Raw genomic sequence first — 13667 nt, forward strand, 5'->3', positions numbered from 1 at the left:
GCTATTCCTGTCTGTCGTGCCCACGTTTTCACAGGTTGCCTTCACTGACACCTGTCTTAACTGTCGAGGCCTGCCTGCCCCAGGAGGCCTTCCCCACACTTGGCGGGGCCCCCTGGGTGTGCGCCCAGGGCATGTGACTCCTCGGGGGACCCACCCCCACACCCCTAGTCTGGAGGGCCTTCCTAATTAAGAATGTGGTCACTGCACCGAGCTGTGGATGTTTCTGCCGAGTCCCCAGAGGGCCAGCGCCACTTGGAAGCACTAATTAAACCGAAGAAAGCAGGAGGCGGGTGGGGGGACAGTGGGTCTTCGGCTTGGCCCCCAGGTCTCTGCCCTGCTGGGTCGGGTGGGGTTAGGCGTCACTCGGGGTCTGTCTGTTCTCTGCCCTGGAGGTAGGGGGGCAGCCTCCGTCCACAGAGTGGGGAGGGGAGTCCCTGAATTCCTGGAAGGAGGCGAGGACCCAGCTGGGGGTACCCTACCTTGATCTGCGAGGTGCCGGACCCTCCTGTCTCATCCCTGCGCCGGGCAGGGCTCAGCAGGGCTGATCCCAGCCAGAGCGGGGTGCAGATGCCCAGCCGTCCCCCAGCCCGGTTTGAGAGAGGACCAGGGTCTGAACCATAGTCCCTTGCCTCCAGGGCCCCGCTGCCCCCGACAGTCAGCCCTGACCTCTGGGCCCAACCACCTGCCTCTCCCCTCACCCCTGGGGCCCGGCGGTTGCTCATCCTGCCCTGCACCCAGCTGCTGCCCTTCTAGGCCCAGAAGCCTCCTCAACGCCCCTGCTCCTGGCCATGGGCCCCTTCCCCCGAGCTCGGCCCTCCTCCAAGGGTCCTCACGGCCTCGGAAGCACCGAGTGACCCCGAGAAAGGGCCATGGGGGCCGCGCTCCAACCGCTTAGCGTGCGGAAGCCGGTGAGCAGGACACAGGCGCCCCAGGGAGGCAGGCTGGGGGCTGGGGAGCGGCAAGGGATGGCTGGCTGGCACAGAGGCTCAGCGGAGGGTGTGATCCTCCTGGGGGGGCGGGGGACAGGAGAGGGAGTCGCTTCCTGGCAGGGAGGCTTGAGGGGCGCCCTGCGCGGGGGTTGCCAGCATTTCCCAGGTGGTGGGAGCAACGTGGGGACAGATGAGATGACAGATAGTCTGTTTTAGAGCTAACAGGGCATGTCTGCCCGTCTGCCTGGTGGAAGCCTCTCTAATCACCAGAGAATGGAGGGTCCCCCCTCCCCATGCTCCCTCTGTCTGCAGCTGCGCCCGTGGCCGCCGCTCAGCAGGGAGAGCCCACAGGTGCTCCCGGGGCAGCAGCTGGGGCTCCCGGGCACGGCCCCTGACCTTGTTCCCAGGTGCCCGTCGCGAACTTGATGGGGCTCCAGGCAGGTGGGCGGGACCCCCTGCCCGCCGGCTGCCCCTCCCCCAGCCTTTCCCGCCCGGGAAGGTGCCATCTGGCCCTGCTGTCTTCAAGCTGGGCTTTGTCCTGCCGCGGGCTGATGGGGGCCGCCCCACCCAGAGATGGTGCACGGGGCCCTCGCTCTGGCGTCTGGTCCAGCAAACGGGGCCAGGAGTGGCCTTAGCTCCTCCCCAGGCCGTGCATACAGGTCTCCTGCGAGGCCTCCGCCGTCTGGGGCTGCCAGCCTGGAGGCAGTGCCTGGGTCCCCTCACTGCGGGGCCCAGCATCTCCTGGGGGCCGCCCTGTACCTTGGGGCCTCAGGCTCTAGCTGCTGCGTCCCCACCCAGGCAGCAACACCCCCCCCTCCACCGCCCCGTCCCCGGTCAGTCTAGCCCAGACCCCGGGCACAGGGTTCAAGGCCTCACCCCTCTTGTGCTGGCTGCTCCCCGCGCCAGTGGCGGGGGTGTGAGGGGGTGCAGCTGTATGTGCAGGACCCGCGTCCTGCGCACGTCCAACAGGCGGGGGCCCCTGGGCGGGGTCAGTCATGGGGACCCATCCAGGGCCTTGGGGACTGGAGGGGAGTGCTGGCTTCCTGCCCTGACTTGCGTGGGGGGCTCGCCCTCGACCCCCCCAAGCCTGGTGAAGCCCGCCTGGGAAAGAGGGAGTCGGAGTCCACACTTTGCGAGGGGCGGCCTGCCATGCGGGGTGGGAGCACGGCCGGCCTGGCCACGGCGCAGCCCGCGGCCCATCTCCTGCAGTGAACGCTGCTGCCGTCTCCTGGGGCCCAGGAGGTACCACAGCTGCCTGCCCGGGTGTTTCGTAGACACGGTGGTGGGTGGGCCCCTCCTCTCTGCGGGGGCTGAGTGGTCCCTCCTGTGCCCCCTGCGTGGGGAGCGAGGTGGCCTGAGGCTCTGCCGCCCCCATCTTCTGACTCCAGTGGGGGAGATGCCAGGCAGACAGCGGAGAGTGTCTCCCTGGCCTGCTGCGTCCTGCTCTTCTGTTGCTAACCGGGGTGGCTGGGCCGGGCTTGATGCCAGGTGAGGAGGGCACCGTGCGGCCTGGCGAGGGAGGGCCTGGCGCGTGGAGCTCTCGGGTCGGGGAGGCCAGGCAGCCGCGTCCTCCTTGGCCGCGTGGCCTCGGGACCCTGGGCCAGTGGCTGTTAATGCTCCACGCCTGCCGCTTGCTCCCTTCCGGCCGTGTCAGCGACCAGAGTGACAGAGCCTCTCCATGGCCTGCCAACCTGGAGCCGGACATTCCTGCGGGTAGGCCTGCAGGATGTTCCTCTGTGTGGTCGGGGCTGGTGGGGCTACTGCCTTTCCCTTCCTGCCTTGCATGAGCCTCTTCTGGTTTCCTGGGGTCTCCCGCCACTGAACCCTCCAGGCCCCAGGTCCCTCTCTTGAACAGGAGTCTGGGCAGGTGGGCCCACAGCCCCCACCAGTTGAGCAGAGGTCCCCCGACAGGTCTGGCCCCACAGCTGCCTGCTCTGGCCAGAGCCAGGGCCGACCAGGGTCTGTCTTGGGGGAACAGGCTGGCCTGTTTGGCCCGAGGCAGCGCCAGCTGCTCAGCCACGTCTTCCGGGGGCACTGAGGCCCAGTGATCTGTGAGGCAGGCCGGCAGCTGCCACCTGGGCCCCTGGGACGCCGGCGTGATCGGGTGATCGGGTGGGCAGTGGGCAGGGACTCAGCGGCTGTCACCCCCGCCGTGGCGTGGAGACTGTTGCAAGAATGTCTCCCTGAAGCTTGACTGCTCCTGTGTGTCCGGAGGAAGGCCTGGCCCACTGCTGGTGGCCGAGCTACAAGCCGCCCCTCGGCCCTGACCCGCACTCTCTTCTCCAGCAGGATGCTAGCTCCCGGGGCGGCAGCAGTGGCCGCGAGCGCCTCATCGTGGAGCCCCCGCTGCCCCAGGAGAAGGCGGGGGGCCCGGCCATCCCCTCGCACCTGCTCAGCACCCCCTACCCCTTCGGCATCTCGCCCAGCTCGGTGGTGCAGGACTCCCGCTTCCCACCGCTGAAGTAAGTGTCGGCTGGGGGTTGGTCACGGTGTGGGGTGGGACCCCCAAGGTTCTGGCTGCCGTGAGTCCATACCAGCTGAGCCCGAGAGCTGCCCGGTGGTGGCCGCGCCCTGGGCTGGCAGCCCTGCTGGCCGTTGCCACTTGTGCCCACGGCGGGCTCTCTGCCTGCCTGACCCTAAACCCCCAGCCTGGCTCCTAGGGCCGGAGGTGGGGGTGTGGTCTCCCCACGCTGCAGGTAACAGACCCGTGCCCTCTGGTGAGGGGCCAAGGCAGCCTGAGGAGCAGCAGCTGCCCACCTCTGGGCCCTGGGCCTCCGGCAGGGACTGCCATTTCGAGGAGGGAGGTGGTGGCGGGGGGCTGGGCGGTGGCCCAGGGGCCCGGAGCTCACCTCCGCCACCCACTCCCGCCCGCAGCCTGCAGCGGCCTGTGCACCACGTGGTACCCCCCAGCACGGTGACCGAGGACTACCTGAGGAGCTTCCGGCCCTACCACACGACCGAGGACCTCCGCGTGTCCTCCCTGCCTCCGCTCGGCCTGGACCCGGCCACCGCCGCAGCCTACTATCACCCCAGCTACCTGGCCCCGCACCCCTTCCCGCACCCGGCCTTCAGGTGAGGCGTCCGGACGTCCCCAGCCACCCGCGGGCAGACCCCGGTCTGAGACCAGGTTCCCCGAGGAGGGGACTGTGGGGCGGGCTGCTCCCCCAGCCTCTGGATGAGCTGTCCAGAGCTTACTCCTGGAGGGAGACTCTCCTCGTGCCAGCTGGCCTCCCTGGCTCCTCCGTTTCCACTCAGGATTCCCCAGGCGCGCGTGACTGTTAGTACCCGGAGCAGACAGCGCTGTGCCTCCACTCTGTGTAGGAGCTTCCCGGGTCGGATGGTCAGACCTGGAGGGGCCCCACTGGGCCTGGCCCAGCTGAGCTGAGGGGTGGCCGGCGGGGCCTTGTGGCCTCTGGGAGTGCAGGGCTTTGGGGCTGGTTGTGGAAGGGGGCTCTCCGGGACCTTTGTGGAGGCCCTGTCCGCCGCTCCCGCATTAGTACCTGTGCCTGGCGGGGAGCTGGGTCCTGCCTTCCTCTCCACCGTGGCCGCTCACCGGCCCCCTCTGCCCCCACAGGATGGATGACTCCTACTGCCTGTCAGCCCTGCGGTCCCCCTTCTACCCCATCCCTGCCCCTGGCTCCCTGCCCCCGCTGCACCCGTCGGCCATGCACCTCCACCTCTCGGGTGTCCGCTACCCGCCCGAGCTCTCCCACTCGTCCCTGGCGGCGCTGCACTCAGAGCGGATGTCCAGCCTGAGCGCCGAGAGGTAAGCCAGCCCCGTTTGAGAGCCCGGCTGGGCCAGCTGTGCTTGGACAGGCCACCCCTGCCCTCGGCCTGCTTGTCTGCAGAAGGGGCGCTGCCGGGAGCTCCCAGCCGCTGTCTGGAGGCCACGTCCTCACAATCGCTGGCTGCGGCCGGGAGCTGGAGAGTCTCTGTCCACGGCTTTCGGTCTCCAGTGGACGCTGAGTTTTTTCTTGGCGCGTTAGCCAAAGCAGAACCTGGCCCGCGGCCCGTTCCCGTTGGGAGGGGGAGAACCCCGGGCTCACGTGTGAGCGCCTCGCTCCTGGGGGTTCTCCCCGCCACGGAGGTCACATCCCTGTCCTTACCTCCAGGCTGCAGGTGGACGAGGAGCTGAGGCGGGAGAGGGAGCGCGAGCGCGAGCGGGAGGCCGACCGCGAGCGCGAGAAGGAGCGGGAGCGTGAACGCGAGAAGGAGCGCGAGCGCGAAAAGGAGCTGGAGCGCGAGAAGGAGCGTGAACTGGAGCGCCAGCGGGAACAGCGCGCCCGCGAGAAGGAGCTGCTGGCCGCCAAGGCACTGGAGCCGGCCTTCCTGCCCGTGGCCGAGCTGCACGCGCTGCGGAGCCACGCCGCCGAGGAGCGGGCCAAGCCCTCGGAGCAGCTCACCCCAACCCGCGCAGGTACCCGGGGAGGGTCGGGCCCCGGGGCGGCCGCACGCTGTGTGATAAAGCCTGGCGGCTTCGGTCTGGGGACGGGGGCGAGGGGGCGAGGGGGCGAGGGGGCGAGGGGCGGCCCCGGGCCGGGAGCCGAGGACAGGGATCTCCGCTGGCAGGATTCAGACTTGGTGTGAAGGCCGGTGGATAACTGAGATTGTGCACTGTACTGAGACTGTGCACCATAGTACAACCAAGTTCTTAGAGATGATAGTTTGGAGTATTTTTTAAGCTTAGTTGTTAGCGTATTTTATTTTACTAAAACAGTGAATTTGCACAGCAGCCTATCTAACCTTCATTCTTAGCGTACTTTATCTCACTATACTTACGTACAACCTTAGTTCGCATGGTTGTCTAACCACTGTCTGGGGATCCTCCCCAGAGCTCAAGTCCGCTCTGCTGCGAGTGTGAGCCCGCCCAGGGTGACCCTCAGACAGGCGGGACCCCCCAGGGAGCAGCCATCCCGCCGTTCCTGGCCCGGCCCCACGGAAAGGGGGCGGCCTTCTCCAAGGAGGGGGGGCGGGGGGGCGGGGCTGCACCAGGACCCCGCCCCACCCCGCCCTGACGGCCTCCCCCGCCCACAGAGAAGCTGAAGGACGCGGGCCTGCAGGTGCCCAAGCCCGTGCAGCACCCCCTGCACCCGGCAGCCGCCCCGCCCCACACGGCTCCCGGCCTCCTCGCCGGCCACGGGCTCTTCTCGCTGCCGGGCAGCAGCGCGGCCACAGCCCTGCTCCTGCAGCGCACCAACGAGGAGGAGAAGTGGCTGGCGCGGCAGCGTCGCCTGCGGCAGGAGAAGGAGGACCGCCAGTCGCAGGTGTCCGAGTTCCGGCAGCAGGTGCTGGAGCAGCAGCTGGACCTGGGCCGGCCGCCGGCGCCCGCGGACCCGGAGCACCGGCCGGAGAGCGCCAGGTGGGGCCCGGGGCGGGGAGCAGGGGGAGCCTGCGTTTAGCGAGTGCCTCTGGTCTGGCTGCCTGTGGAGTGCTGTCACTTGGGTTCTGTGTCACCTTCTAAGACCCCCGTCTGAGCCGGGAGGAGGAAGACCGGGGAGGAGGAAGGTGCGCGCTTCAGGGGCTTCATCCGCCAGGAACTGTGTCCACAGCCGGCCCGGCCCCTCCGGGCAGGCTTGGTGCCTGAGGGGGGCGACCGAGAAGCTTCCATGGATACTTAATCTCTGTGCTAGCATCTCTCTCTGTCCAAACTGGAATGAGAAGGGGACTCCCTTTGATTTTTAATCATACAAAAAGTTAATTTTATTGCTTTTATAATTTTAAAAAAAATAACCCATTTTTTCCTGCCCTATTGTAAAAAAAATTTTTCTGAGAGGCTTTTAAGCCTGTTTTTGGGACCCTGGCTGCTGACACTCACTTTGTGAGCTGGGCCCCTTCTCGGAGCTGACTCTGGGCCTCGCTGCCCCCACCTGCTTATCTGGCTGTCACCCCGTGTACCCCCTGCCCCACCCCACCATCCCTCCAGGGTTCCTTCTGAAGACCCAGGTGGAGACCCTCAGCCAGAGTTGGTGGCAGGAGCGGGTCTAGGCCTGGGGGACACTGGGCCCTGCCCCCGTCTCCTCTGCTGTGCACGGAGTTCAGGCGGGAGGGCTTCTGAGCCTCTTCCCAGCCCTCGGCGTCCATGGTGCCGCCTTCTCAGGATGAGAAACACTCAACGTGTCTGGGACAGAGGTGTGAGTGTCCACTTGGCTCCCTCCCTCTTTGCTCCAGCTCCTGTTGGCCAGTGGGTTTCTGTATCCTGGGCGCGGCTGACCCATCCAAGCCCCTGCCTCGGCATCCACTGATCTGGGCACCCGGGGAGGATTCGCCTGGCTAGCTGGGTGTGGCCAGGAGTGAACTACGCTGGGGCCCCTGGCGGGGTCTCCTTCCTGCTCGGTCAGTCTGGCCACAGTGAGCCAGGCTGGACCGTCTGCTGCACACGGTCCCTCTGCTACTCTGGGCCCACTCGGAGCCACACAAGGGCTGTCTCCTCTACTTCTGAGCTGCCCCCGGCTCCCGTGAGCCCCTAGGGGACCGGGTGAGCCAGTGGTACACGTCCACCAGCTCCTGATGAGTTCAGGGCACGCTGCCTCCCTCGGCCTGGGGCACCAGGATCCCAATGCAGCTGTCAGGGCCTGTGGGCTGCTGCCCCAGCAGGCGTGGCCTCTGCCCCCTGGCCAGGTGGTCCCCAAGGCACCGTGACATTCTTTTGGGGCCCTGTGATCAGAGCTAGAAAACCAGTCTGTGTTTGGCTCCAGTGCAGGAAGTTATTTATTCTGGTACCAAGTTTTATGCCTTTGCCATTTACTTGGGGATTCACAGCTTTTTGATGTGGCTGGTCCCCTTTGGTATCTGCCCAGCAGCAGTGCAGCGGCCTCGGGGGCTGTGGTGAGCCAGCCCCCTCCTCAGGCAGGAGGAGCCCTGGGCACCTGCCTCGTGTGCCTGCTGTGGGCTGTGTCCTTTTCCCTCCAGTTCCCTTAGATCTTGCCCTCGGTCACCTTGGCAGCATGGGGCTTCCCTTAAAAAGTAGTAGGTAAACTTTGGAAAAAACAGCAGCCAAATAGTCTTTTGAAGGTTGAATTTGAATTTTGTTTTAAATGCACCAGGGAGAGAGGCACTTGGTTCGGCCTTGAGGCAGAGCTGCTGGTCTGAGGCCAGTGGGAGGGTCATGCGCTCTGCTGGTGACCTGGCTCTCAGGACAGGACCCAGTCTGGTTGTCAGAAACCCTTTGGATGTAGCTGCTGCTCCCCAGGCACGTGGGGTCGCTTCAGTCCTGATGGGAACCACCAGGGGGGAGCAGCTAGCCATGAGGGTCTCCTCGGAGGGTCTCCCCGAGTCCACTTGGCCAGGCAGACCCCTCAGGCTGATCTCTTGCCGCTGTCTGTGAGTACGGTGTGGGGAGAGGAGGCCAGCCCATCCCCACCATCTCCCATGGGTGGCATGCCTTGGGCCTTGGGTCCTCTTGGAAGCTGGTCTGCGCTGGCTAGCGGAGGACGTGGGTCTCTCGACTGCAGAGCGGAAGGCACGTTCTCCCTCCAGCCCTGGGGAAGGGGCCTATAGGAGGCCTTCTCACCCCCTCCAGTGCTGGCTGGGGCTCCCAGCCCGGGCCCTTGGCTGATGGCTGCTCCTGCCCCCACCCCCCTAGGCCAGGACCGAACCGCCACGAGCCGGGCAGCCGCGAGCCCCAACAGCACTTTGGCGGGCCCCCGCCCCTCATCTCGCCCAAGCCCCAGCACCACTCGATGCCCACGGCCCTCTGGAACCCCGTGTCCCTGATGGACAGCTCGCTGGAGCCACGGCGCGCCCCCGAGAGCCACCCCCAACATGGCCACCCCAGCCCGTTTGAGCCCAGCCGCCCGGCCGCTGTCCCGCTGGTGAAAGTGGAGAGGGCCTACTGCCCGGAGAAGGCGGAGGAGGGGCCCCGCAAGCGCGAGGCCATCCCCCTGGACAAGCACCCGCCGCCGCCCCGGGAGCCAGGGGCCCTAGAACCACAGGCCTTCCCCCCGGGGCCCGGGCCCTTCCTGGCGGAGCTTGAGCCAGCCACCCCGACTGTCTTGGGCCAGCCCCGGGCCTCGCTTGCCCCGCCGGCCACCTTCGGGGAGCCCCCCGGACCCCTGAAGCCGGCCTCACCCTACCGGCCCCCGCTGCCTCGGGGCCCCGACCCGGCCTACGTCTACGATGAGTTCCTGCAGCAGCGCCGGAGGCTGGTCAGCAAGCTGGACCTGGAGGAGCGCCGGCGGCGGGAGGCCCAGGAAAAAGGTCTGGTCTCCCCTCCTCGCTCCTGCGCTTTCCCCCAGACTGCTGGCCCAGGACTCAGCCAGCAGCGCCCTGGGGTTCCCCGGAAAGCCACAGAGAACAGGAGAGCAGGCCCGGGTCGAGCGTGGTGCCTTCCACCCACACAGCCCCTCAACAGCCGGGTGGGACCAGGGCTGCCAAGCCCAGCCTCACAGCCAGAAATGGGGCCCCAGGTCACGTGAGGAGCAAGTGTTTGGTCCTGGAAGGGCCACCCTTACACTCACCTGTGAGGTGGCGGGTCTGGCCCTGGGCCCTCGGGCTCTGCTGTTCTGCACGGAACTCTGCGCGCAGACTCTGCGCCTTTGCGAGGACGGGGCCCCTGAGTGCCCTGGCCCTCCTGAGCAGGATGGGGAGCAGATGTGCAGACAGACGTGGGCTACCCTGGCCCCGGGCCGGAGTGAAGGACAGTCCCCTGCCAGGGGGCTGTGTCAGCCCTGGTGCGCACCTCGTGCCCCCACCACCAGCCCTGAGGAGGTCTGGGGCCAGGGGGTGGTCAGGGGCAGCAGGGCCTGGCCTGTGGGTGGGCTCTCAGGTCCGAGGGGTGCCCCATGTGCATCCCCTGGAAAGGTGAGCCCCCTTGCCTGGCTGAAGAGCTCCGTTCCTGCCTCCAGGATACTACTACGACCTGGACGACTCCTACGACGAGAGCGATGAAGAGGAGGTCAGGGCCCACCTCCGCTGCGTGGCCGAGCAGCCGCCCCTCAAACTGGACACATCCTCCGAGGTATCTGGGGTCTCACCGCTGTTGGGCCCTGGGCTGGGCTGTGGGCACCCCTCTCAGCTTCCCCGCGCCGGCTGAGATGCCTTCCGGGGGCCCTCCTCCCCCTCCCCGGGCCAGCCCGGAGCGTCCTCAGCGCAGCCTTCGAGGCCCAGGAGGCCCCGGGGTCAGCGGGAGCCTCTGCCCGTGGTTTCAACCTCATTTGTTTTCTTTCCCAATCTAGAAGCTAGAGTTTTTGCAACTTTTTGGCTTGACCACCCAACAGCAGAAGGAGGACTTGCTGACCCAGAAGCGGAGGAAACGCCGGCGGATGCTGAGAGAGCGCAGCCCGTCACCCCCGACGGCGCGGAGCAAACGGCGGACGCCTTCGCCCAGACTGGCGCTGTCCACCCGCTACAGCCCCGACGACATGAACAGCAGCCCCAACTTCGAGGAGAAGAAAAAGTTCCTGACCATCTTCAACCTGACCCATATCAGCGCCGAGAAGAGGAAAGGTGAGGCGGGGCCGGGCTGGGCCTCGGGACAGGCTCGCCAGGGCAGCCGGGGGTCTCTGAGGAAGCAGGCGGGGCCGTGGGCTCTCGGGATTGAAGTCGGCCCTCATGGACTCGTCCCCCCGTCTCTTCGCCACCATGCCTCTCTCTGTGGGAAACTCACATAGCCCCTCCAGAGCGTGCTTTCTCCTGTGTCGTCCTGGGACACTGAAGGGGGCTGGTGTCCTGTGTAGTCAGCCGTGGACTCCCACCTGCTCTTGTCCCCGGCTAGGTCTCGCAGTGCCTGCGGTCGCTGGGTCTCCGCTGTGCGGGCGGCTCACGTGGCCGCCGTTGCTCCTGATGGCAGGAGGTGTGGGTGGTCCGAGGCCACGGGGCGGGGCCGGGCCGACACCCACCCCACATGGACGGCTCACCCTTCCGGCCCGGTCTGGCCACGAGGGGTGACTGGGCTGGAATCTGAACTCACCTTCTGGGGCACCCCTTCCCTGGTCTGCGCCTCATGCTTGCTCAGCGCCGTGGGAAAACTCGACCTTTCTGGGCCACACGCCCACACTGTCCCCGCTTGCTGAGGCCTGGTCACCTCTTTCTGGAAGGAAGTTGAGGAAAGCAAGAGTGCTTGTCAGTCATTTTAGTTGCTTCCACTCATTTTGTTCGTTTTGGGCCGCACCGGTGGGCCTGGATTCCTGCTCTCCCTTGAAGAGGCAGTGATGGGACCAGGACACATCCCTGAGAACGTGAAGGGTTTTGTTTGAGAAGCGCGTCTCTCGGCCTGACTCAAATCCTAAGGAGGTTGGGCGAGGAGCCCCTGAACTGCGGGGTCACACGGGGTGTGTGTGTGTGTGTCCCTCTTCGCTGGTGGCAGCTGACACAGGAGCCTCGCTTGCAGCGGGAGCAGCGGGGAGCTGACCGCCCTGGGAGAGAGCCTGCCCGCCCCGAGGCGCGGTGTGGCTTTTCGGGGTTGCTTCCTATGTTGAGGCCAACTTTTTAAAATGAGAATTCTCCCACAGAGGCCCGCAGGTACCTGTGACTCGCCACATGCACGCACCGTTGTTCTTGGAACACCTGAAACGTCAGGGGGTGGCAGCCTAGGAGTCCGGGCTCTAAAGTGAACATTCTTCCTCTAAAGCCAGCCTGTGCCCGGGGCTTCGTGTCTCGTTCCGAAGGACTCGCGCCTGCCGGCTGAGGCCTGAGCTACACTCCTGCTCCTCTGCCCGCTCAGGAGTGGTGCGATCCCCCCCCAGTAATCTCGGGCTGCTTTTCTCACAGACAGAGAGAGGCTTGTTGAGCTGCTCCAGGCCATGAAGCAGAAGGCGCTGTCCGCCGCAGTGGCAGACCCGCTCAGGAGCTCTCCGAGGGACAGTCCTGCCGTGTCCCTGAGCGGTAAGGCCAGCCCCATCTGCCACCCCCGGGACTGTCCCGGGGGTGCCCAGGGCCGCAGGCCACCGACCACCCCAGGTCGTCTTCCTCCCGGACACGGCGGGCTTCTTTCTCCCTCTCCTTTCTCTCTCTCAAGCTTCCTGCGCGTGAGACGATCTCAGCGGAACACGGTGCCAGCAGTCACGCTTTCAGGGGTGTGGGGTCCTGGCTCCTCCGGCGGACTCGGCCTGGTGGCAGGTGTGGCCGCCGTCCGTCCTCCCGCCGTGGCCCAGGTTTCAGTTTCAGCACTTGCCGCCTGGGCTGTGTGCTCCTGGCATGTGTCTCAGAGGCCCTGTGATACCTGCTTTCTCTCTCTCTCTCTCCCTCTCACGGCTCTGACTCTGCTGTCCTGCTGACGAAGCAGGAAATGGTGGTGGTCTGGCCCTGTCCTTGGCCCCTGATTCAGTCTTTCTCTCTGGATCTGGCTGTGTAACTTCCTGCCTCTCGGATGACCAGAAGCAACTTGCTCCTTCCTTCACATTCTTCTTCCCAGACACCTTCCTGGGGCACCTTTCAAGGATGGCCTCGCAGCTTAAACACACCCCGTCTCAGACCAAACACTGCACGCTGACCTTTAATTAAATGGCTCCGGAGTCCGGGTCCTCCGTCCTAGGTTAGAGATCAGGGTCGGCCTGTTCACGTGTGGCTCTGACAGTGTCCCTCGCTTTTTGTCTCTTAAGAACCCACCACGCAGCAAGCCTGCCTGGACACGGAGAAGCCTGTGGGCATTGCCGCCTCCTTGTCCGACGTCCCAAAGGCCACAGAACCTGGGAGGCTAGGACAGCTCCGGCCCCCGGAGCGCATCCAGGAGCCAGCCCCCGCCGGCGCTGAGAAGGCCAGGCCGAGTGAGGCCCCTGGGGGCAAGAAGAACTTGAGCATGCTCCACCACGTCCGGGGCCCTGCGCCCAAGGACATCCCCGTGCCGCTGTCGCACAGCATCAACGGAAAGAGCAAGCCATGGGAGCCCTTTGTGGCGGAAGAGTTCGCGCACCAGTTCCACGAGTCCGTCCTGCAGTCTACCCAGAAGGCCCTGCAGAAGCACAAAGGTGAGGAGGCCGCTAGGACTGGGGCGCATGGCACCTGGTGTTAGAGGCAGGCTCTGCCTCCCAGCAGAAGTCATTTGACTTTTTTGTAAAGCCCTTCCTTTCAGTAATGACAGGGGAGGAGCCTTTTTAGCAAAAATAGGATCCACGCCTTTCATGGTGCAAGGATCTCCTAGCCTGCCCACAGACTCACCTGGGAACACCACTGTCCCTTGATCACCAGACCCAGCGGCACTTGGTGGGACATTCTGGTTGCTCTGGTCCATGCCTGAGCCCCCGGAGTCGAGATGCCCCTTGGACATCTCTGTGTGGGAGTCACTACATTCAGAGTACAGGGGTCAGTACGTTTCATTCCCACTGAATCAAAGGCTGAAACTGACTAGAAAAGAATGCTCAGGGAGCAACAGCCGAGAGAAAATTATATGATTATTTTCACATGATTTTGCCGAAACGATTTTAAAAATTTTCCTCCTACGACCTGTGAAAAACTGAATAGACAGAGAAGCATTTTTAGGTAAACAGGTCTGACGGTGTCAGTATCCTTCAGGTAAAATAATGCTGTCAGCAGGGATGAAATGAAAAGCGAAGGGTAGTGGTTTTTGATGTGGATTTTTAAAAAAGCAAAACAAAACTCTCCTCTGTTGGATGTTTGTTGTGAGTTCAGAGTTTTCAAGAGGGGAGATGTTTTGGCTAGATTAAACCCCTGTGCTCCCTCTAAGACACACCCACAGAGGTTTTTCGGCAGCTTAAGGACTTAACTTTTCCTGCCTGATCTCAGCCCTTCCCTGACTTTACACTTGACTGTTTCCTCAGGACTTTAGCACCGTCCAGCCCCTGC

The 13667-nt window shown here is 65.0% G+C and overlaps 1 protein-coding gene across 1 annotated transcript in view; it reads left to right on the forward strand.

Moving 5' to 3' along the window:
- Positions 1–13667, forward strand: part of GSE1 (Gse1 coiled-coil protein) — a 393189-nt gene that overhangs the window by 372080 nt on the left and 7442 nt on the right. The window contains exons 5-14 of the mRNA XM_052655462.1: positions 3219–3391; positions 3804–4001; positions 4504–4695; positions 5042–5346; positions 5964–6288; positions 8512–9125; positions 9773–9885; positions 10103–10373; positions 11637–11750; positions 12467–12832. Of these exons, the coding sequence (XP_052511422.1) occupies positions 3219–3391; positions 3804–4001; positions 4504–4695; positions 5042–5346; positions 5964–6288; positions 8512–9125; positions 9773–9885; positions 10103–10373; positions 11637–11750; positions 12467–12832 (2671 nt within the window). The remainder of the gene's footprint in view (positions 1–3218; positions 3392–3803; positions 4002–4503; positions 4696–5041; positions 5347–5963; positions 6289–8511; positions 9126–9772; positions 9886–10102; positions 10374–11636; positions 11751–12466; positions 12833–13667) is intronic.

The sequence above is a fragment of the Budorcas taxicolor genome, chromosome 18, assembly GCF_023091745.1.
Source record: "Budorcas taxicolor isolate Tak-1 chromosome 18, Takin1.1, whole genome shotgun sequence".
Lineage (NCBI taxonomy): Eukaryota > Metazoa > Chordata > Mammalia > Artiodactyla > Bovidae > Budorcas > Budorcas taxicolor.